This window comes from Mus caroli, unplaced genomic scaffold, assembly GCF_978045245.1.
Source record: "Mus caroli unplaced genomic scaffold, Mus_caroli_1 scaffold_2, whole genome shotgun sequence".
Classification (NCBI taxonomy): domain Eukaryota; kingdom Metazoa; phylum Chordata; class Mammalia; order Rodentia; family Muridae; genus Mus; species Mus caroli.
The window spans coordinates 50,989,498-51,011,827 of record NW_028227257.1 but is presented as its reverse complement, the minus strand read 5'-3'; the positions used below and the strand labels follow the sequence as shown (position 1 = coordinate 51,011,827).

General features: G+C 39.7%; 1 protein-coding gene and 1 pseudogene across 2 annotated transcripts in view; one reads left to right on the top strand and one right to left on the bottom strand.

Annotated features, from left to right (window-relative positions):
* Positions 1–2,433: 2,433 nt before the first annotated feature.
* LOC110290556 (U1 small nuclear ribonucleoprotein C pseudogene) lies at positions 2,434–2,792 on the bottom strand (annotated as a pseudogene).
* Positions 2,793–9,978: 7,186 nt separating this feature from the next.
* The window catches only part of Zc3h6 (zinc finger CCCH-type containing 6), a 56,100-nt gene continuing 43,748 nt past the window's right edge, over positions 9,979–22,330 (top strand). For both annotated transcript variants that reach the window (XM_029473222.2, XM_021156946.3), the window contains exon 1: positions 9,979–10,443. Coding sequence is in view for 1 of the 2 variants with exons in the window: in XM_021156946.3 (XP_021012605.2) it covers positions 10,412–10,443 (32 nt within the window). In the remaining variant the exon portion in view is untranslated. The remainder of the gene's footprint in view (positions 10,444–22,330) is intronic.

Sequence of the window (22,330 nt, the reverse complement as noted above, 5' to 3'; positions counted from 1 at the left end):
ATTCCCTTAAAGAATTACAGGAAAACACAATCAAACAGGCAAGGAAAGGAACAAAACCATCCAAGATCTAAAAATGGAAATAGAAACAATAAAGAAATCACAAAAGGAGACAACCCTGGAGATAGAAAACCTAGGAAAGAGATCAGGTGTCATAGATGCAAGCATCACCAACAGAATACAAGAGATAAAAGAGAGAATCTCAGAGGCAGAAGAGTCCATAGAAAACATTGACACAACAGTCAAAGAAAATGCAAAAGCAAAAGGCTCCTAACCAAAAACATCCAGGAAATCCAGGACACAATGAGAAGATGAAATTTAAGGATAATGGGTAGATTATCCTAGGTAGGAAGGGCCAGTAAATATCTTTAACAAAATTATAGAAGAAAACCTCCCTAACCTAAAGAAAGAGATGCCCATGAACATACAAGAAGCCTACGAACTCCAAATAGACTGGACTGGACCAGAAAAGAAATTCCTCCTGTCACATAATAATCAAAACACCAAATGCACTAAAAAAGAAAGAATATTAAAAGCAGTAAGGGAAAATGTCAAGTAACATATAAAGGCAGACCTATCAGAATTACACCAGACTTCTCACCAGAGACTATGAAAGCTAGAAGATCCAGGACAGATGTCATACAGACCCTAAGAGAACACAAATGCCAGCTCAGGCTACTATACCCAGATAAATTCTCAATTACCATAGATGAAGAAACCAAGATATTCCATGACAAAACCAAATTTACACAGTATCTTTCCACAAATCCAGCTCTACAAAGGTTAGTAGATGGAAAACGCCAACACAAGGAGGGAAACTATGCCCTAGAAAAAAGCAAGAAAGTTATCTTTCAACAAACCCAAAAGAAGATAGCCACACAAACATAATTCCACCCTAACAACAAAAATAACAGGAAGTAACAATCACATTTCCTTAATATCTTTCAACATCAATGGACTCAACTCCCCAATAAAAAGACATAGAATAACAGTCTGGATACATAAAGAGGATCCAGCACTTTGCTGCATACAGGAAATGCACTTCAGTGACAAAGACAGACACTACCTCAGAGTAAAAGGTTGGAAAACAATTTTCCAAGCAAATGGTCCCAAGATTGCTAGAGTAGCTATTCTAATACCGAATAAAACCAACTTTCAACCTAAAGTTATCAAAAAAGATAAGGAAGGACACTTCATACCCGTGAAAGGAAAAAAAATCTACCAAGATGAACTCTCAATTCTGAACATCTATGCTCCAAATGCAAGGGTACCCACATACATAAAAGAAACTTTAGTAAAGCTCAAAGCACACATTACACCCCATACAATAATAGTGGGAGACTTCAACACCCCACTCTCAGCAATGGACAGATCATGGAAACAGAACCTAAACAGAGACACAGTGAAACTAACAGATGTCTGTAGAACATTTCATCCTAAAGCAAAAGAATAAACCTTCTTTTTAGCACCTCATAGTACCTTCTCGAAAATTGACCATATAATCGGTCACAAAACAGGTCTCAACAGATACAAGAAGATTGAAATAATTCCATGCACCCTATCAGATGACCACAGACTAAGGCTGGTCTTAAATACCAACAAAAACAACGGAAAGCACACAAACACATGGAAGCTGAGCAATACTCTACTCAATGGATAACTTGGTCAAGGAAGAAATAAAGAAAAAAATTAAAGCCTCTTTAGAATTTAATGAAAATAAAGATACATCATACCAAACCTTATGGGACACAATAAAAGCAGTGGTCAGAGGAAAACTCACAGCTCTAAGTGCCTCCAAAAAGAAACTGGGAGAGCTTACACTAGCAGCTTGACAGCACACCTGAAAGCTCTAGGACAAAAAGAAACAAATACACCCAAGAGGGGTAGATAGCCGGAAATAATCAAACTCAGGACTGAAATCAACCAAATAGAAACAAAAAGAACTATACAAAGAATCAACAAAACCAAGAGCTGGTTCTTTGAGAAAATCAACAAGATAGATAAATCCTTATCCAGACTAACCAGAGGGCACAGAGACAGTATCCAAATTAATAAAATCAGAAATGAAAAGGGAAAGATAACAATGAAATATATCTTAAAATAATTATTCTGTTTGTTGAATACTAACAGTTGAAAATATTAAAATTATGTTCTACAAACATCATGGAAATATTATTGACAATTTTTCTCACTGTGCTTGAAATTAGCATTTTCTTTTTTTTTTAAACTAAAAGAGCTGATAATTTTATTTTCACATTTCACAATATAAGTGAAAACCACATTTTTTTTTTTTTTGTTATCACCTCTCCCTCCAAAAGTATTCTGTTAGGAAGGGAAGTTTCCTTTCCATGCATCTAGTAAACACTCAGGCTCAGCACCAAGATCTCCTGGTGAATCAGAACAAGAAATACAAAATGATAAAGAGCACTTCTGCTCTTATCTGTCTGGCCATGTCGTGCCAGGCCGTGTGGGCACCATCATAGGGTGAGCAGGAGGTCTCATCATTGGAGGCCCGAGCATCATGGGAATGTGGCTTCCCATGGGTGGTCTCATCCCAGGAGGTGGTCCCAGAGACATCATGCCAGGAAGAGGGGGGCACAGATTGGCATCATAGGAGGGCCTCCCATGTGGGATGCAGGCATCACGCCAGGCCAAGGAGGACCTGGGAGACTTGAGGGAGGTGGGATCATGGCCCTTGCAGGTGAAGGAGCAGAGAACAGAGCTGGAGGGATCTTTCCGTGTTGAAATTCAGCTGTTGTTTTGTCAGTCAGGCTCTGGCCTGCTCTTTCATCCATCTCTAGGAATTGTCTTTCACGTTCTCTTTATGTTTCTGACCACTGCAGTGTGTCTTTCTCACAGATGGAGAATCATGGGTAAGATGCATATCACAGTAGTCACAATAAAACTTAGGCATGCTGCTCCACAGGTCGTTGGCTACCTGGGTCCCTGTCGCCAGGAACTGACTGCACACAGGCTGTGCCTACGTGGGCTTTGAACAATTTTCTTTCTCTCTGCAACCCAGTCGAGCCGTTGTGAGAAGATAACCACCACATAAACTTAGTTCAGAATCAATGGTAACTCAGTTGCTGGGAGCAACAATTAACATCCAAACTATAAGTCATACTAAGTTAAATCCTCCGGTAGCGAATCCAACCGCATCTGCCACCTGAAACAGGATTTCCACTATCTATCTACATCTTCATCTCCCGAGATCCCTGTCTCAAAAGCAGAAATTAGCATTTTCTTAATGTTTAACATCAAAGAGCTTTTGCTATTTTGAAATTTTTAAAATATACTTCTGATAAAATAATAAAAAAGAACTTTTTCCCATTACCCTATCTCTTTCCTATTTTTCTCCCCATCCCCTTGATATCTAGCAGATGTTTTCATAGCAGTTAAGTTGATATCTCACTGTGTCCATTATAATAAAGGATGGGAAAGGGATGGGATTTTTTATTCTATTTGGGGAAATGTTAGCATGCTTTTGGTTGAACATAGGACAAACATATCCCCTTAGGCAGAAATATGACTTGATTGTTTTTATGAATATACCTTTATGCAGTGGCAATTCTTCATTGTCAAATTGACTATATCTGGAATGAACTACAATCCAGAATTGGAAGGCTCACCTGTGATCCTAATCTGGAGGCTGGGAGATACAAGTTTCTGACCTGGATCTTGGCATGGAGATCTTGAGGCATAGTGGCTACGAATCCCAGGAGACTAAGGCAAGGAGATCTCTGAGTTCAAGGTCATCTGGGACAAAGCAAGTCCCAGATCCAGGTGTGGTGGCACACACCTTTAATCTGGGCCACACCTTCTGCTGGAGACCTACATAAGGACATTGGAAGAAGGAAGACTCGCTCTCTCTTCTTTGCCTGCTTGCCTTGTGGGACTGAGCAACTGCTAGATCCTGGGACTTCCATTCACAGCTGCTGCTGACCATTGTTGGGGAGTTGGACTACAGACTAAGTAATCAACAAATTTCCTTACCATATAGAGACTACCCATAAGCTCTGTGACTCTAGAGAACCCTGACTAATACACCTTATAAAGGGCACATGTATACCTAGATGAAAGTATATACTTGGTGATTTGCAACATGCCATTTGGCAAGCTGAGCCATGTCTTCCAGGATTCCTGTAGCTACATCAGTGCTAGCCTGGACATTGTACATTGTACCACATCAGCCAGGTGAACCAGCAGGCAAATGACAGTGTGCATGTGGAAGGCCTTGGATTCAGGCCAACTTCCCATGAATCAATTAATGAATATATAAATAATAAGAGGGAAAAGCTGTAATACCTTTTTTGGAAACAAAAACAGAAAAGTCAATAGCCATTATAAGTTTATTATTTAAGAAACTCCAAACAAGAAATCTAGCAATGAGATTTTTTTTTATATTTATTTATTTTGTGCATGTATTTGTGTGGTTGAAAGCAAAAATTAACCCACTATGACTAGATTTTTGGTGTATTCAGTGTAGCTGTATTAAAACCATGTCAAGAAAGTGAAAAGCAAATGGAACATAATAGAATCTGTGAGACGCTGCTGAAGTAGTGCTCACCAACACTTCCAATCCTGAAATACATTAGAAAAGAAGATTTCAAATACTAACCCAAGCTGCAACCTTAAGAAATTAGAAAAGAAGGCCAGGCATGGTGCACACATCTTTATCCCCAGCACTTGGGAGGCAGAGGCACGCAAATCTGTGTGAGTTAGAGAGATTCTATTCTGGTCTATAGAGTAAGTTTCAGGTCATCCATGACTACAAAGAAAAACCTTGTCTCAAGCACCCCTGCTACCTTCTCCCTCCTCCAAAAAAGAAATTAGAAAGAGAAACAAGCAGAAAGAAAGAAATATTAAAGTATAAAGCTGATGAAAGTTAACAGAACAAGAATCAAGAAAAGTAGATATATCACAAACACTTTGAAATGTTCATAAAAGCAATAAATATCTGCCAAAACTGAAAAGATAAAGGATAAAAAAAATTACCAATCAAAATTGAAACAGGATTTTACTATCGACTTTACAAACAGTACAGAGGATGCCCAGTCAGCATAATGGCTCTGTGCACTTGAAATCTTCAGCCACAAATAGTGGGAGCTTGCTCATGGATACTCAGATGCTGCAGGGTTAGACTCCTGGCTCAGCTGTAGAGCACACTACTGAACAGTCCCAAAGGTCTGGGTCCAAATATCCAGCACAAGAACAAATAATTCAAAACCTCAGAAGCCCTCTGTATTAGAAATGAGAAATCATTTCTAATACACACAAGGTCAAGATAGTTTACTGTGGGTAAATTGTTAAGAAATATTACTTCTATATACTCACATACAGAAAATAGAAAAAGGAACACTCCCAAGTTATATTTATGAGGTCAGCATTAGTAATAAGAAATAAAAAAATCCAACAAATTTACTAAATATATAACATAGTATTGTCAAATTGGGATTATTTCACAAACACAATTGTGGTGTGTGTGTGTGTGTGCGCGCGCACACACACACACACGCATGCGTGTACGTGCTTTAGACATTGCTGGTTCTTGAGTGGTGGTTTTTTGTTGTTGTTTTTTGACAAGGTCTGTCACTAGCCTGGAGGTTGACAAGTTCAGGTGGTAGGATAGTGGGAATTCACCTGTCTCTGCCTCTCCAGTGCTGGGATTAAGAGTGTGTGCCAGCTCCTTTTCATGTGACTTCTAGGGGTTCAATTCAGGCCCTCATGCTTGAATGACAAGCTCTTAACTAATTGCCCTATCTCCCCAAACACATAAGCACTATTTTTTACAGTCTTGGTATTGATAAATCCGTTAAGTATAATGTTAATGGGACACTCTCCATTCACCTGTCAGATCGTCCCCTACTTCTCTATCCCACTTTGATGGAGACTGGCTCTGTGTTCCTTTGCTCTTGACTCCCAGATGCAGCCAATGGTGGAAGGACAGAGGTTGGAGAGAGGGAGAGATCTCTACATTAGCCTCTATCTCCTGCAAAGCCTTGCTTCAGCAATGGCTGCTTACCTTTTAATACTGATTGATTGATTGACTGATTGATTGTCTGGTGTAAGGAGTCAAACCAAAGCTTCATCCATACTAGATATCTATTCTATGACCTATATCTCCCAGTCCAAACTTAAAATTTTTTAGTTTAAAAAACGTTTTTGTGAGTCAAGGACTTTCTTGTATTCTTCAGGCTGCCCCTGAATGCCTGAGCTTCAAGGATCTTTCTGCCTCAGCCTCCTGAACAGTTGGCACTGCAGGTCAGCAGCAAGATGGCCCAGCCTATGGCTTAGTGTCTTTACCCAGCATCACAGATCTTGACAGACGCTTTTCTGCTGTAAGTTTCTCCAGGTTCTAATGACTCCATCCTGCAGTCTCTACAGGCTGCTCAGATACATCCCATTGAAAGGTGCCTTTACCATTCTCCCACTTCATATATTCCAACACACCGTTGCCAATAGCTTCAAAAGCTAAACTCACCACAACCATACCTTTGAATATGCTTTAGGGTACAATCTAAATAGTACACGAGGACAAGAGAAAATACTTAGCATCTCAAGAGATGAAAGAACAAACTAGCTACAGAATTCATAGTAAATTATTGGAAGAAAACATGTTTCTCTAAAGAGAAAACTTTGTCATCCCATAGAAACCTGGGAAACAGGACAAGAACATCCTCCTGGACTGTGTCTATCAACGTTGCACTGGGTGCCCTAGTTCAAGGATCTCTGGGACCACCATAGCCAGGAGAGTGTTGATCCAAGAGAGGCGAGAAGGTAGTTCAGCTCCACATGACTAAGTAGCCAGTGTCCAAACTTTGAGAGTCTAAGCCCAAGGAGTTTATTTTAGGCATATTTAAGCACACCACAATTTGGTGAAAACTTTACTGGTGATAATTAATTCAATCCCATGTATACAATAAAGCTTAAAACATGACTACACTGAACTCTTTGTAAAGTACATATGATATCTTCCATAAAGTTAGGTTCTATAGATTGACTACATGTGACATCTTCCATAAATACACTTTCTATAGATTGACAAGCCTATGGTAAGGTCTTGGGAGAGGAGAATCTGGTGTGATCTTGGCCATACAGTTAGCTCAAAAGTAACCAGACTGACTATTAACCTCATCTAATTCCAGCTTTTTGGGCAGATAACAGGTTATGCACCCCTCCCTTTGAAGGGACAACCCTGTGTGTTTAACAGTCCTGCTTTCCCTAGCGCTTATCTGAGAGCTCAAGGACTTCTGTGGTTCCCACACACTAGTACTGGAAATCTCAGTGAGTGTAGAATGAGAACCTGGAATCCAAGGATTAGACTGGGAAAATAAACAAACACCCCAAACCCTTGTGTTGGGAGTTTAGCTCTTGTTAGAGCATGGGTGGAATATGTGTAGGATTCTAGGACTATTTCCTATTCCAAACTATAAGTTAAAACAATGTATTATTATAGTTTGTTACCCAGCAATGAAAGCAGAAGTATCCGATTGTGAGGAGTCTATCAAAGGTGTAAGGTATCTATAGGGAAAGCCATAAAGTTCCATTACGATATCAGTTCCAGGGCTGCTGAGAACCCAGCTGCTGCCTGCCACCAAGCTCTGAATGTCTTGAGGTCAATCACCCAGAAGGGTGGCTGCCTCTGCCTGGGTGAGAAAATGGCGGGAGGAGAGAATGGCCTCCTGCAAGCTGTCCTTGTACTTCCACACAGCTGCCCCAACATACACAGAACGAGTGGCTATTATATAGTCAGAAAATTAAATATAAAAGAGTGCAATGCTCAGTTTTAAGTACAGGGATGGTTTTAAAAAATATCAATGAGCTCTGGTCACAGACTTAGTAATCTCAGAGGTGAATTAAATTCTAAAATCTACAAGAGATTTCTTTTTAAGAGTAAAGGACTGAGCAGATTCCAGGTATCTTCTATTTTGAGGTCAACAGAGGGTAACAAATGGCGAGGAAATATTCTTTGCGGATGATGGAAATGTCGTAGGTCTGAAAGGAAAGGTATCCTGGCAGTTGGGAGTCACAAAGTGACACAGTACAACAAACCTCATACAAGGGATTTATTGGGAGAGAAAACCGCAGGACTGCTGCCTCTGCTCAGGTGAGAAAACAGCCCCTGAATGAGCTGAAGGCAGGCATTCCATGGGATTTCTTAGGGGGCAGAGCTGTCCAGTTTTCCAGCCTGAGGACTGTTGGGATTTCAAGTCCTGAGTTTGGTATTTTCAGGGATTGGTGAATTTTTCTGTTCAGGGATTTGTTGGTTTTCATGCTCTGCTCAGGAACTGGTTTCTGTGACAAGCCCAGGGACTAATGAGACTTCCTTTTCAGGGGATGGTGGGATTTTTTTTTTTTTTTTTCTTGTAGGGCAGTGCCTGGCTACTCTCATAGCTCAGGTTGAATGACTGCAGTAGCCCTTAGAAAATGACCTTTAAGGGCTGTTAGGGAAGTCTGGGGGCGGGGCCTGGCTGCTTTGTGCTCAGCCAACTGAGAGCTGTGGCTTTCCTGCCTTGAGGGTTTATAAAGTATACAAAGTTTACAAATAGAGTACACCACAGGGAATCCTTTCCTTGCTGCTTGAGTTGGCCTAAATAGCCAACAATGGGACCTTCCAAGTGTGTCAGTCTGTTAATTTTGTCTGGAGGCAACATTTCAAAAGTTGTTTTTCTGAGTAAGCTAATGCCCAGAATTTATTTTGGTGTGCGTTTAAACTTCCAAACGAATTTGAAAACAGCGATACTCAAATGTGTACCAGTTCAAAGATTTTCTTTTTATTAAAAAAAAAATCAAATTCAAATCCTAAATCCTTATTTTAATGTCTAAGCAGAAAATGCAGTTGTGAAGAGCAGCTGTTACACCTCAAAAGCCTCTCACTGTTCTTAGTAAAAACGGTTAATTAAATGAAGAGGCTTTACATTTTAGTTCCAAAAACTACTATTGCTTCTCTAGTTAAAATAGATGTGCCTTTTGAAAGTTTCCTATAATAGGCCGCGGCCTGAAGGCCTGTCAGGGTTCAAGTCTTGTCAATAGCTGCATTCAACTAAATAACTGTTTTTTTTTCTCTTTTCATTTATCTAATCGCAATTGCTCTTTGAATGCACGTTATTTACACATCAGAACACTCAAAGACAAAAGACGTCGTGTATTTAGAAATATTGGACATCTAAGCTCATCATTTTAATAAAAAAAATTAACTTTCCTTCAGAACTAAGTATACATTACTCATCATTTCAAGACCATTTCTGAAGGCTATGGAAATATGTCTGAAGGCCATGGACATACGAAGAAATGCAGTCTTGTTCTTATGAAATACTCGAATGAATTCCACATCTAAACCGCTAACAGACATAAGATCATGTTTTAATTACCTCAATAGCTATTTTTAATCGTCAAGTAAGGACTGGGTGAATTTAGTATCAGAAAAAGTTGCATGGCAGGCAGTCTTCCTCACATTATGGAGACATAACAGCTACAAGTTTAAGGACTTAAGGATGATTCCGAGTTCTTTCGGCAACAAAGAAAGCTTTTCTCTTTCTTTCTTTTCTTTCTCTCTCTCTCTCTTTCTTTCTTTTTTTTTTTTTTTTTTTTTTACAAAGAAAACCGCCAGTCCTGGGTTCCTTTCTTTGTCGCGCAGTTAACGGTGGCGGGGTGGAGGGGGACAGTGTGATGGGTCCGGAACTCCGGCCTTAGACGACGAGTCTTGCAGGAACATCGAGAAATGGGCACAGAGGACCTGGTGGACATAGCAGGCCTGGCGGGGTGACCTGCCCCGCCCGATATAACTCCACACGCCACCGAACCGCATCCCTGGCTTCGCAGCCATCAGATTGCTGCCTCCGCTGCCGCAGCGAGCGCATTAAAGGCCCGCCCCTGGAAGTGATTGACGGGCAGTTTCCTCCAATGGCTAGTGCGCTCGGCCCCGGCGGGCTGGGAGAGGGCCGCGGCTCGCGGAGGAATTCCACTTGCCCTTTAGTCCCGGGCAAGGTGTTGCGGCCGGCACCATTTTCTGAGCCGCCTGTTTCGGGTGCCGCCATGTTGGTGAGGAGAAATCACCGTTACGGCCACTGTCCAAATCCCCGCGTCTCTGCACGCCGCCCGCCGGCTCCCACGCCTCAGCCTCCGGCGGCGAATACAGACTAGAGCGGCAGCGCCGGCAGCGCGGGGCCGTTGCCCAGTCTTTGCAGTTAGAGCCCCATCTCTCTGGCGTTGGTTGTTAATAGACTGGAAAGTCTGTGTCTGTGTCGCTCACTAGTAACCGTGAGTTTTTACCACTTCGTCACCTGTCGGCGGCGGCCGGGGACAGGGTTGCCCGCAGGCGGCGCAGGGGTCCTCCCCGCGCCCGGCTGCCGCCGCCACCGCCGCCGCCGGCCTCCAGACCTGCCCTCCAGCCCCGCCCCGTTCTTGACCAAACATGACAGACTCTGAACATGCAGGGCACGACAGGTCGGGAACCCTTCTTGTCTGTCTTTCTGTCGGATGAGAGGAGGGGTCGGGGCGGCGGGAGCGGGCCGGGGCCGGGCGCCTCCTGCATGACTTAGACGTCTCTGTGTGGCTCCATCGGTTCCGTGACGCGCACCTTCGTCCACCGCCGCTGCCTGCCGGCCGCCGCGGGGGAGGCCGAAGCGGCCGCGCCCGCCTCCCGGAGCCGGGGTCGCCGTCGCTCTCGCCGCCCCGCCCCCGCCGGGCACGTGCGAGCCCCCCGCCCCTGGCCCGGCTCTGTCGTCGGCGCCACGCGGGCGGCGGCTGCGGCTGCGGCGGCTGCCCGCCAGGCCAGTGACCTGCGTTGGCAGCCCCGTTGGAACCGGCCCCAAAAGCTCAGTAGTAGGCCTAGTGGATGTCCACCTCTGAAAATAAACATGTTTAGTTTTTTTTTGGTTTTTTGTTTTCCTTTTTTTTTTTTTTTTTTTTTTGGAGGGGGTTGGGGAGCCTCTTTCCCTCCCATCCCCCACTCCCAGGCCATGTGTCTGCGGCAGTCCTATAACCTCCAGGAAAGTGAAATGGCAGTTTTTCATATTAAATATGTTAACACAAGTAGACTGCAGAAATTTAGCTTTACCTGATTTCCTAGGTGCTAAATAACATTTGACTATTTAGCTGAGATTCTCATTTTCCAGTTTTAGTTTTGTTGTGCTCTGAGAGGCACATTCTTAGCACCATTCAAAGGTTTGGTGGCATTTACAGAATATACTCTTAAGTTTTAAATTTCAAATTGACATTGATAACCAAATTTTTAAAGGGGTCAGAGGAGGACTTTTATTAAAACTCCTGGTGCCAAGTCTCATTCATCTGATTCCTACTTAGAATATTAACTTGAAAATGGACAACCTCACATTGCTTTGTGACTAGTCTCAGAGATACATTGTGTTCTAGTGTGGCCCATAAGACTTAAGAATTCCTGAGTAATGTCGTATGCTTTTGATAAAGCATTACACACACCTTCCTTCACTAAATACAGAAGCAAAACAAAACAACAACAAAAACCAACAAAAATCATTGAAATTTTAAATGCCAAAATATATGGCAACCTTGAAAGGGATTTAAAAAATCCTAACAACTTCAATAATGTAATGATAATTCTCTAGAAAGACATCAATGAAGCATGTAGCAAGGGTTAGATAGTAAAATGTGCTCTTACATAAATGCAGAAACTTGCCCTGGACATTTCTAATGATTTTTTTTTTAAATGATACCTTTGTAGTTTCAGTGCTGTCAAATGGACCTACGGACTCTTGTGTGATAGGCAAGTACTCTAACACTTGGCAACACTCATAGCCCAATATTACCCTGTTAAAAAAAGTTTAAAAGTGAAGGTCCTAGAATTAACTAATCATGTTGAGAAGTCTATTGATAAGCCAGTGACTTGTTAATGTACTTAAAATTCATTAATATGAAAGGAAATCTCATGTTAGTGGATAGTAGAAATATGTATTTTACATAATAAAACGTGTCACCAAGTTTAGAAATCAAAATAATGCTTCTACAGAACAATGACACCATGGTTTTCTCTTACCCCCACCCCTTTTGAGATGTGGTCTCATTAGCCTTAGCTGGCCTAGAACTTGATATGTAGACCAGTCTGTCTTAGAACTCAAAAAGATCAGCCTGTCTATGCCTACAGAGTGCTGGACTAAAGGTGTACACTACCATGCCTGGCTGCTATCCGACTTTGAAAAGAATCTGAGGCCCAGTGTGGTAACACATACCCGTAATCCAACACTCAGGTTGAGACAAGAAGGTGGCATGTTCATGGCAGCCTGCCCTACACAACAAACCCTGGGTTTTTTTAGAAAGTAGAATTTGAAGTTTTAAAATACTGACTTAGAAGTTAAAATGAAAATTTAGTTTGAAAGATATAGATTAGGAGGAGGAGCAAATGATAAGTAGCAATAGTTTTGTTTTAAATTAGGCCCAAAAGTATCTCAAGTTAACTCAGTTTTAACTTAGCCAGTGTTAGGTGGTGTTGTGAATCATAAATATAGATATAGATGTATATATAAAACCACTTATGTGGAAAGAACTACATCAAGAAACTGCACTATCTGTATGTGGTGAATTATATGTATAATTCCAACACTCTGGAGGCAAAGGAGAATTGCTATTTGAGCCTGGGCTAAAGGAAAGAAGGAAGAAACCCCACAGAGCAGGGAGTCTACAGAAATGGCCCTTGCTCCAGGACTATAACCAGTTAGCTTTGTGAACTTGAGTTTCTTAGTGGATAACAGAAGTGTTTAAACCTTACCAAAGCAGTGGTTTTCAGTCTGGACAGGGGTGCTTAAGGGCAGGGCAGTTCCACTGATGTGACTGGGGCCCATAAATTTTAGAAACTTCCCAAGTAGTTATGAGCTGTTAGGTAAATGTTTCTCAGTCTTATCTAATCAGACCTGTTTGATACAAAATGAAGAACAGCTCATATAGAAATCTGTAGGTAGGTTTGTGACTACCTGTATTTTTATAGGTCTCTAAAGAAACTTGGGAGAAAATAATCTATGGATTCCTCAAGTATTCCATGTTTCTACATTATAACTGTTATACTGTAATGTTTATACAAATTATATGTGAAGAGTATATAAAGTTTTGCATAGTCTAGGTATTTTTACAAAGATTATTTTCTAGCACTTTTAAAAACTAAAATATGCATTCAGGAAAATAGTGAAATCTCATATTTATAACTGCTTTGACTTTATACAAATTAAAATAGAATGTACAAAAGGGAGAAGTTCTAAATGTAAATGAAATTCATAAAATATGTTACTGCTTTAAAATTATTTTCTTGTACATGTTTTATATGGTGAGTGCTTTGTGTGAGTTTGTTTACTATAATATATATATGTAAAATCACCTTTTGAAACTATCTACTTGGAAGTCGGTGTTGTCGGTGCACACCTATATCTCAGCTCTCTGGACACTGAAAGGAGGAGCACTGGCATGAGTATAAGGCCAACCTGAGCTCTGTAGTGAGACCCTGTCTCCAAACAGCCAATAATCCCCCAAAACAAACAAACACAACTATCTAGTCGGTATGCTTTCATTTAATATTTTTATGCCTGGAGCAAAAAGTATTTTTATAAGATATTATAAATATAATAATACCTATAAACTTGTAGATAGGTAGAATGTTAGATTCTTGTGTGTAAGTCTGGAGCCTAGTTTCTAAACATAAATAAAGCAGAAAGAATTGAGAAAGTTAAAGGTATAATCTCCCTTTCACTCAGTTCTTTTTCATTCACTTCTTTTTTTTTTTTAAGATTTATTTATTTTATTTATATGAGTACACTGTAGCTGTCTTCAGACACAACAGAAAAGGGTATCAGATCCCATTGCAGGTGGTTGTGAGCCACCATGTGGTTGCTAGGAGTTGAACTCAGCACCTCTGGAAGAGCAGTGCTCTTAACCGCTGAGCCATTTCTACAGTCCTTCATTTACTTCTTTCAGGCCTAACTTCACCCATCTAACTTTATCCTTCAGCTGGATGTTAACCCAATTAAAACAAGTTTGATATGATGCTTGATATCAAATCTATGGCCTCATGCCTTTAGACAAGAGCTCTCTCTACCTTTGAGCTGTAATCCCAATCCTGCAAGCAATTGCTGAAGGTTAAATACTAGTTCCTGCCTCAGACACTTCTACAGCAGAATGGAAAGATAAACGAAACCCTAGTAACTATTAAGAGTTTTCTAAAATATGTTCATGGTAAAAAGTTACTCAGGGTCTGCACTGGAGGAAAAGATTTTAATATGAACCTAGTATAAGACTTTAGAGCGTATTTATTACTTGATAAGACATGAATATTTTCCTTGAGTTGGAGGTTATTCTTTGTTCTTCATGAACAATTTCATCTTTTACTTCCCTCCCTTTTAGCTTTTTTCCTCTTAAGCAGTAACAAGACTCCAGCTGGCCAGAAGGGTAGTAATTTAACAAGTTTCCTAATCTCCTAATGGGTTGAAAACTTGACCAGAGACTGCACCAGAGTTTGGCCAAGTACCATCAGAGGTGTGTGTGGAGAAAGCACAGGGAAATGAAGTGACACAGTAGGTTCAGACACGAGGAAGGTGTTAATGCATAGACACTGGGATCTATTTGGAAAAATGAGGAAGAGTTTTGAATAAACTTAGGGCCAAACCCATCCCTAATGGGATATGGAGAACACATCAGAATTTGTAAGCAGGACAGTAGTGCTCAGCTGTGTGTTGCTGGTATGCTGCCTGAGGGCCAGGAAAAGCAAGTTACAGGAAAGTGAGAAGGCTTTGGAGTTGTTTTTGGTAAACATTATGAATGTAATATTTAATAATTACTCCTCTACACATGAATATGCAGCAATAAAGCATTACTAATATTTTATTTGGAGAGAAATAATATAAAGAAGTTAAATATTAGATAAGCATTTGAGAGTGAGGTGAGTTCTGTGGGATGTTTCTATTTTCAGTAGGGTTATTAGGTAACCACTTACTAAAAAAAGTATTTGTCAAAATTACAAAATAGGAGAGGAGTTCAGACTCAGAACACTTGTGAAAAAGCTTTCTAGACGGGAATGATAGGTAAAAAAAAGCCAGGACTCAGGATGAGCCTGGTAGGATTAAGGGAAGAATTAGGAAGTGGAAGCAGTGTGGCCAGAAGGGTTAGAATACATGGGAGGTAGCACGAGAAGTGCATCCTTTGTTGCTGTCTAGAGCCCTCAGGACATTGTAAGGACCTTGACTTTTCCTCTTCAGTGATTTGTAACGCACTGTGGTATTGGACAGAGGACGACTAGGATCTTGCTATGGGAAAGAGGAAAAAGCAGCTCCTGCAGTAATAGGTGACAGATCTGTGTTAGGATAGGATAGAACTAAGTAAATATCTGCTGGTTGAAAATGGAGCATAAGAAACAACGAGCCCAGAGCTAGGATAGACATTAGTAATTGTCCAGTAAAGACTCGATCAATGGCAGTGATGCAGACACACAGCAAGAGTCATGAGTTATTTCTTAGGAAATTCTTGGTAGAGTTAGAGATGTCTGAAATGTTAGTTGAAATGATCAAGACCAACTGAGATAAAATTGTTGTAGACCATGGAGAAAAGAACACAGTGTTTTAAAAACCAAAGGGGGGTAAAAACCTTTCAAGGATGTGAAGATGAAGATCACAGCCCTAAAGGAAAGAAAGAAGTTCCTAAAAGTCCTTTGATAAACATTGTTCTAAATTGAAACCTTTTCGTACGGAATTAAAGGTGCTGTAAACTGATGGCCTTCAGCCAGAAAGTTTGAGTGGTTGTTTGATTAGATGAGTTTTCCCCGTGTATTGAAGATTAAACCAACAGCCTTTTACATGCTAGGAATGTGCTCTCCCAGAGTTAATGCCCAGCTTGTTTTAAAATAGCTTTGTTTGAATACATTTAACATTTGACTTAATGTTTTCTACTCTCTGTAGTCCTTTATCAGTACTGCCCAAGATGTGCTTTGTGCATGTGGGTAACCTGGTTAGCATCTTTAGTTATAACTGGAGTTGTTTGTTTGTTTTTTGAGACAAGGCTTCACTATATAGCCCTGGCTGGCCTGGAACTCACTGTGTAGACCAGTCTGGACTCACATTCATAGAGATCAGCCTGCCTTTGCCTCCCTAGTGTTGTAATTAAAGGCATGCGCTGACAACTGAAGTCTAACCCTTTGTTATGTATTGAACCAAGGTTTCTCCTGGATATATGAGCTGCCTATCTCATAGGGATAGCTGACCAGATCAAGCCTTCAAGCCAGGACTGCCAGCACATTGCTTTTTTACTTTCTCCCAGAGTTACCTTTCAGAGTGACCCTGCATTATCAGTTATTCAGGGTCAGAAGCTGACTCACTTCAGAGCTGTTTAGATTCAGAAATGCCAACATTGTCAATAACATTAATTACTTACTGTGTGAAAACTCGTGTCTTAATTGCTTCATATGAGTCATTTAATCTCACAACAACCTAAGAAAAAGGTCCTCCTTTTTAAAGTTGAGAAAGCAAACATGAAGGGTTTTGTTGTTATTTGCTTTGGTTTTGGTTTTTGAAGACAGTGTTTTTTGTATAGCCCTGGCTGGCAAATATGAAGATTTAAAGTTCCCAAAAGCACTAAACAAATCAGCAGGAACTTCAATAATCTTAACTACAGAGCCTGCACTTTTATCCACATTATCAGGAGAATGTATATACATAAGAATATTAATTTATTCCTGTGAAGACTAGATGTTTGCATCGAAGAGTATGTTCTCCATATAGAATGCTATTTAGAAAATTTAATATAAAATTACCTGATGAGTAAGAGTGTGATATTAGAGCAAGAGGATTAGTTGTACGTGAGTGATAATTTAGTGACATTAGTCTCTAATGAAGTTATATTCACATCTCCATAATGTACCTGTCACTTACACACTTGCATAAAGGATGTCTTTCCTCCCAGGCATAAGTATGGCACTGTGTACTCCACATTTGCCTTTGCAGTTCTTCTTCATTGCTGTCATTGTCGACAGTCCCTCTTTCTCCTAAGAGCAATTCTTTGCGATGCATGCTAATATCTTAAATTTAGTTCTCATTTTTAACTTGGTCCAACTTAATCAGCTGTGGTTTAATATTTTGGCTTTATGGTTGGTTTTCTCTCTCTCTGTCTCTCTCTCTCTCTCTCTCTTTCTTTCTTTCTGGATATTCTTATTCTAAACACACACACATAGGTACATTGGAGGGATGGTTGGGTTCTGGGAGATATTACTTTACTGGTGTGAATACATATCAACCAAGATTATTATAATTACATGACTTTAACAAAAACAGTATTTACTCTTGGCAGAATAGGCTTCTACTATAACTGACTTTATATATGCTTTCTTTTTAATGTTTGGGCGTAACATTAATACTAGAGATAATGATACTGTTTTAATACTTAAACTTTCATTAATCATTTGTATATTTTGTGTGAAAAATAAATAACTAAAGCAAGTCCCATGTAGCTTTTAAAGAGTTTTAAGAAAATTATCATTAGAAATATACCATAAAACCACAGCACAGCTTTTTTTCCTAAAAAGTTGATGTAAAACAATCAAGATTTGAATTCTAACGCTCCTCAAAATTTTATAGGAATCATAATTCATAATTCATATTTCACTTCATTTCAAAGTCTGTATGGCTGACTGAGAAGCAGGGTCTGTCTGTGGCATTCAGTTTCACAACCTTTTCCACTGCTTTAAAATTATGATTACTCTGGTATCATATATGGAAATTACTTAATTATAGATAATTCTGTTGTAATTATTTATAAATTCCTCCCTAATCATTCTTTGTCTAAATACTAAATTAGTAAAACTTCCAGTTAATTAGACTAATTATTTTCATAATACATTTTAAAGAAAGTCAAATCAACTATGTATAGCCAGCAAAGCTGCATTTTTAGGTATAGAAAATAGAAATTCTGCTATTGTATGAAAGTTTCATCTTCTTATGGGAATTAACTGAAAATTCACAAAAAATTTTAATTCCCCTTACGCTTAAGTTTTTAATCTCCACAGGCAGTTGAGAAATGTCTTGGAACAACACTTGCACTTCTATGTGGGAGTTAGTCCTATATTGTGACTTGCTATGTCCTTAAAATATATACTTCTACTTAAATTTTTATTTTGTATAAGCAAGTCAAGCACAAATGAATACTCCATTGTCATAAGAAACACCTTTGTGGTTTGGTTGTACATATATTGCAGCGAATGCCTCTTTATTTTTTCTGAATGACAAAGTGTGAAAAACAATAGTCAGCCAAAGCAGGGACTGAAGCCATCATCATTACTGGAGTATAAACAGATCTCCAGCATTTTTTAAAAAGTAGGACCAGTTCCACTTTCTCATTAGAAGTTGTAATGAGAAAGTTGTAAAAAGGAAGTCATTATAGTACGGGAAGGATTTCTTTTTTCCCAGCACTGCTCATTGCTAAATTAGCCCAGTGGATGTTTTGAATACATACACCAGGGTCATTTTATTTGAGGTGGTAGGACACCAGACAGTTGGGAGAACTTGTTTCATTTTGTTGTTTGTTTGCTTGCTTGCTTGTTTATTTTTTTTTGTGACAGGTTCTCTGTGTAGCCCTGGCTGTCCTGAAACTCACTCTGTAGACCAGGCTGGCTCAGACTCAAAGATCTGCCTTCTTCTGCCTTCTGAATGCTGGGATTAAAGGCTTGTACTACTACTGCCCAGCTAGAACCTGTTTCTTAAAACCTGGTCTTGTATATGTATATACCCACACATACAAAACAAAAACAGTTGTGAAAAAATTTTGGAAGTTTTCCTAATGAAGTTTTGAGGTAGTAAAGTCATTATCTAGTGGTTAATTTCTTTTTATGCAGAATAGCTTTCATAAACATTACTTATAATGTTTTTCACTTTCATTAATGTACATTTACATTTAATTTAATTGGTAAATTTTCAGTTAATAAGAAAGATTTTCATTCCAACTTGTACCTAAAACAACTTCTTAGTTTGGAATATTCAGATAATAATAACAAATCTAAATGTCATACATGTTTATATTTACCTTACTATACTGATCAATTAAAATGGTAAGCAAATGATCGGGCAGTTTCTGATCATGTGACTTGGAGGACTATCAGAAACTCCTTGACCAAAGCAGAATTATTTTTAAAAAGTACATTTTAATTGCAAACTTAAGCCAAAATACAAAGTAGAACTTTTTTTTAAACAAACAAAAAAGGATTCCTGTCATATCTTCAAATCCTATGGTCTCTGCCTCAAATTTACAGTTAATCTAGCATCAGATGGTGGGTGGAGATACTGAATACTTAGAGAACTAATGGCCTCTGGGTGTGTTTGTAGATGACAGTCCACTCTGGATCATTGTTAGAGCCATCCAACAAAGATTTTTGGAAAATGGCTATGTGAAAATGTAGGGAAAATTATTTGATGGAAAATTTCTGTGGATTTCTACCTTTTTCAGTTTGTACCAGAGATTCTAAATGAACAGAGAGTCTAATGAAGAATGAAAATAAATTAAATCTAGTTTAATTTGATATTGAGTTAAATTTTAAAATACTAAAAAATATACGAAACTATTAAGTATCAAAGAAGTTAACACAAGAAAATCAAGAAGAGGGAAGACCAATGGGTGGATACTTCATTCCTCCTTAGAATAGGGAACAAAATACCCATGAAAGGAGTTACAAAGACAAAGTTTGGAGCTAAGAATAAAGGATGGACTATCCAGAGACTACCCCACCTGGGGATCCATCCCATAATCAGCCACCAAACCCAGACACAATTGCATATGCCAGAAAGATTTTGCTGAAGGGGCCCTGTTATAGCTGTCTCATATGAGGCTATGCCAGTGCCTGGCAAATACAGAAGTGGATGCTCACAGTCATCTATAAGATGGAACACAGGGCTCCCAATGGAGAAGCTAGAGAAAGCACCCAAGGAGCTGAAGGGGTCTGCAACCCTATAGGTGGAACAACAATATGAACTAACCAGTACCCCCAGAGCTCATACCTCTAGCTGCATTTGTAGTAGAAGATGACCTAGTCGACCATCACTGGGAAGAGAGGCCTCTTGGTATTGCAAACTTTATATGCCCCAGTACAGGGGAATGCCAGGGCCAAGAAGCGGGAGTGGGTGGGTAGGGGAGCAGGGCGGAGGGAGGGTATAGGGAACTTTCAGGATAGCATTTGAAATGTATATAAAGAAACTATCTAATAAAAAAAAAAAGTATCAAAGAAGTTAGCAAGGTAATTCACAATTTTGACTTATTCACATACTACCCTAGTTTTGGTTATACAAAAATAGTTAAGGCTGGGTGGTAGTGTTTCACACCTTAATCTCAGCACTTAGGAGGTAGAGGCAGTAGATCTCCCTGAATTTGAGGCTAGGCTGGTCTACATAGAGACTTCTAGGCCAGCCAAGAAACCCTGTCTCAGAAAACCAAAACCAACCAAACAAAAACCTCTAACATTTGAGGAGTGTAACTTTGAAGAATAAAAAAATTTTCTAGAATAAAGGCACAGCAGCATTTCCCTCTACTTCCCTCATTTTGTTAGAGATGTAAGTTCAGGTATATATTTAAAGGCTTGCTAGGTGGTGACACAGAACTGATCTCAGAATCCAGCTGAGGCAAGAGGACTGCTGTGCATTTGAGACTAGCCTAAGCCACAGAGCAAGTACCAGGCCAGCCAGGACAACATGGACTTTTAAAAACAAAAACCAAAACAATAAAAGGATGAAGAGATTTGGGGAAGCATTGGGACAGGATGAATGCAATAGCATTGTTATAATCTTAGTGCTAGGAGACAGAGACAGAGGGATAGCTTACTAGTCAGCCTGGCCTACTTGGTGACCAGTGAGACCCTGTCTCAAAAAGAAAAAGTGGGTGGTAGCTGAGGAGTGACATTGGAGGGTGTCTTGCAGTCTTCACACCCATGTGTACCCATGTGTACATGTGTGTGCATATCCCATTCTGACACAAACACAGAGTATTCCAAAGTAAATACAGATAAAGCTTTGTAGAATAAAAATATATTTTTCTAGGATAATGGTACAGCAGTATGTCCCCTCTACTTTCTTGGAAAATGAAATGAGTCAGGGAATTTGGCATTAATAGATACTTTATTATCCAGAAGCCAGTTTTTGGAAATACATTTGAATAAAGTGTGTGCCTTGTATCCCTGTTTTACTGAAGGTCCTTTTATCTCTTTTTGTTACTTTGGGTCTTCATAAACATCCTTATAGTTCTGATGAACAACCCATCTTCAGTTTTATTACTTGGGGGAGACTCTGGGAATATAATCATTTAGGCAGACTGCTACTGAAGTTGTGTAGAATAAAATGGAATATGTTCAGGTTCAGACTCTGAACTTGGTCTGTCTCAGCTTTATTGCGCTTTACCTGTACCAGATAATTTTTCATTATTATTTTCAGAAGGGAAATAAGGGAAATTTCTTGTTAGAATCCTTGCACTCAGATTTATAATTTCTCCTGACATTCTATTCAGATATGTATATTTCAGAGAAATCACAACAAATATAAAGACAACTCCATAGGATCCTATAACTCAGTCCTTTATCATCAGACCAAATATTCTGCCTTGGTGGCCTCCGTTTCCTAACAAACACTGAAATAACCAGAGGATTTTGTATAACATGTGACCCAGTGACACTAAGCTGGCTTCAGTTCTATAGTGTATTGCATGCTTTATACAGAAGTTTTGCTTATTTTTTTGCCTGCAGAGATCCCTTCCTGTGGCTCTCTCTCAGGCTGTGTCACCTAGATCGCCCTGATCCTGTGAAGAGCAACATTCTCATAGTTGCTTTATCTTTGCCACGTATTTAGGTCGTTTTATTTATTGTATGATTTTTTTTAAATTGCCTGTCTAACCCATCACCAGATTAAAAACTTCACGAGAAAGGTAAAGTAAGTGTCATGTAAGTCTGAGGACCATAGTTGTAATCCCCAGCATCCCAGAAAACGCTCAGGGGGCTAGCCACCTGCATGGAATAGCTGTGCTCAAGAGACAGAGACAGAGTCCTTAGAGCAAACTGACTAATGAAGATTAACTAAATCTGGCAAGCTTTGAATTCAGGTCATATCTTGCCTCAATATTTAAGGAAATAAGTCATGGGAGAAGACTCACCCACACACACACACGAATATGCACACCACACACACACACACACACACACACACACACACAGAGAGAGAGAGAGAGAGAGAGAGAGAGAGAGAGAGAGAGAGAGAACTTCTAGAGGGGAAAAACTGCATCTTGTTTTCTGTTGTATCCCTAACTTGAGAAGATACTGAGTAAACACATGTTCAACGGTCAAACAGCTTTTATTAAGTTGGAG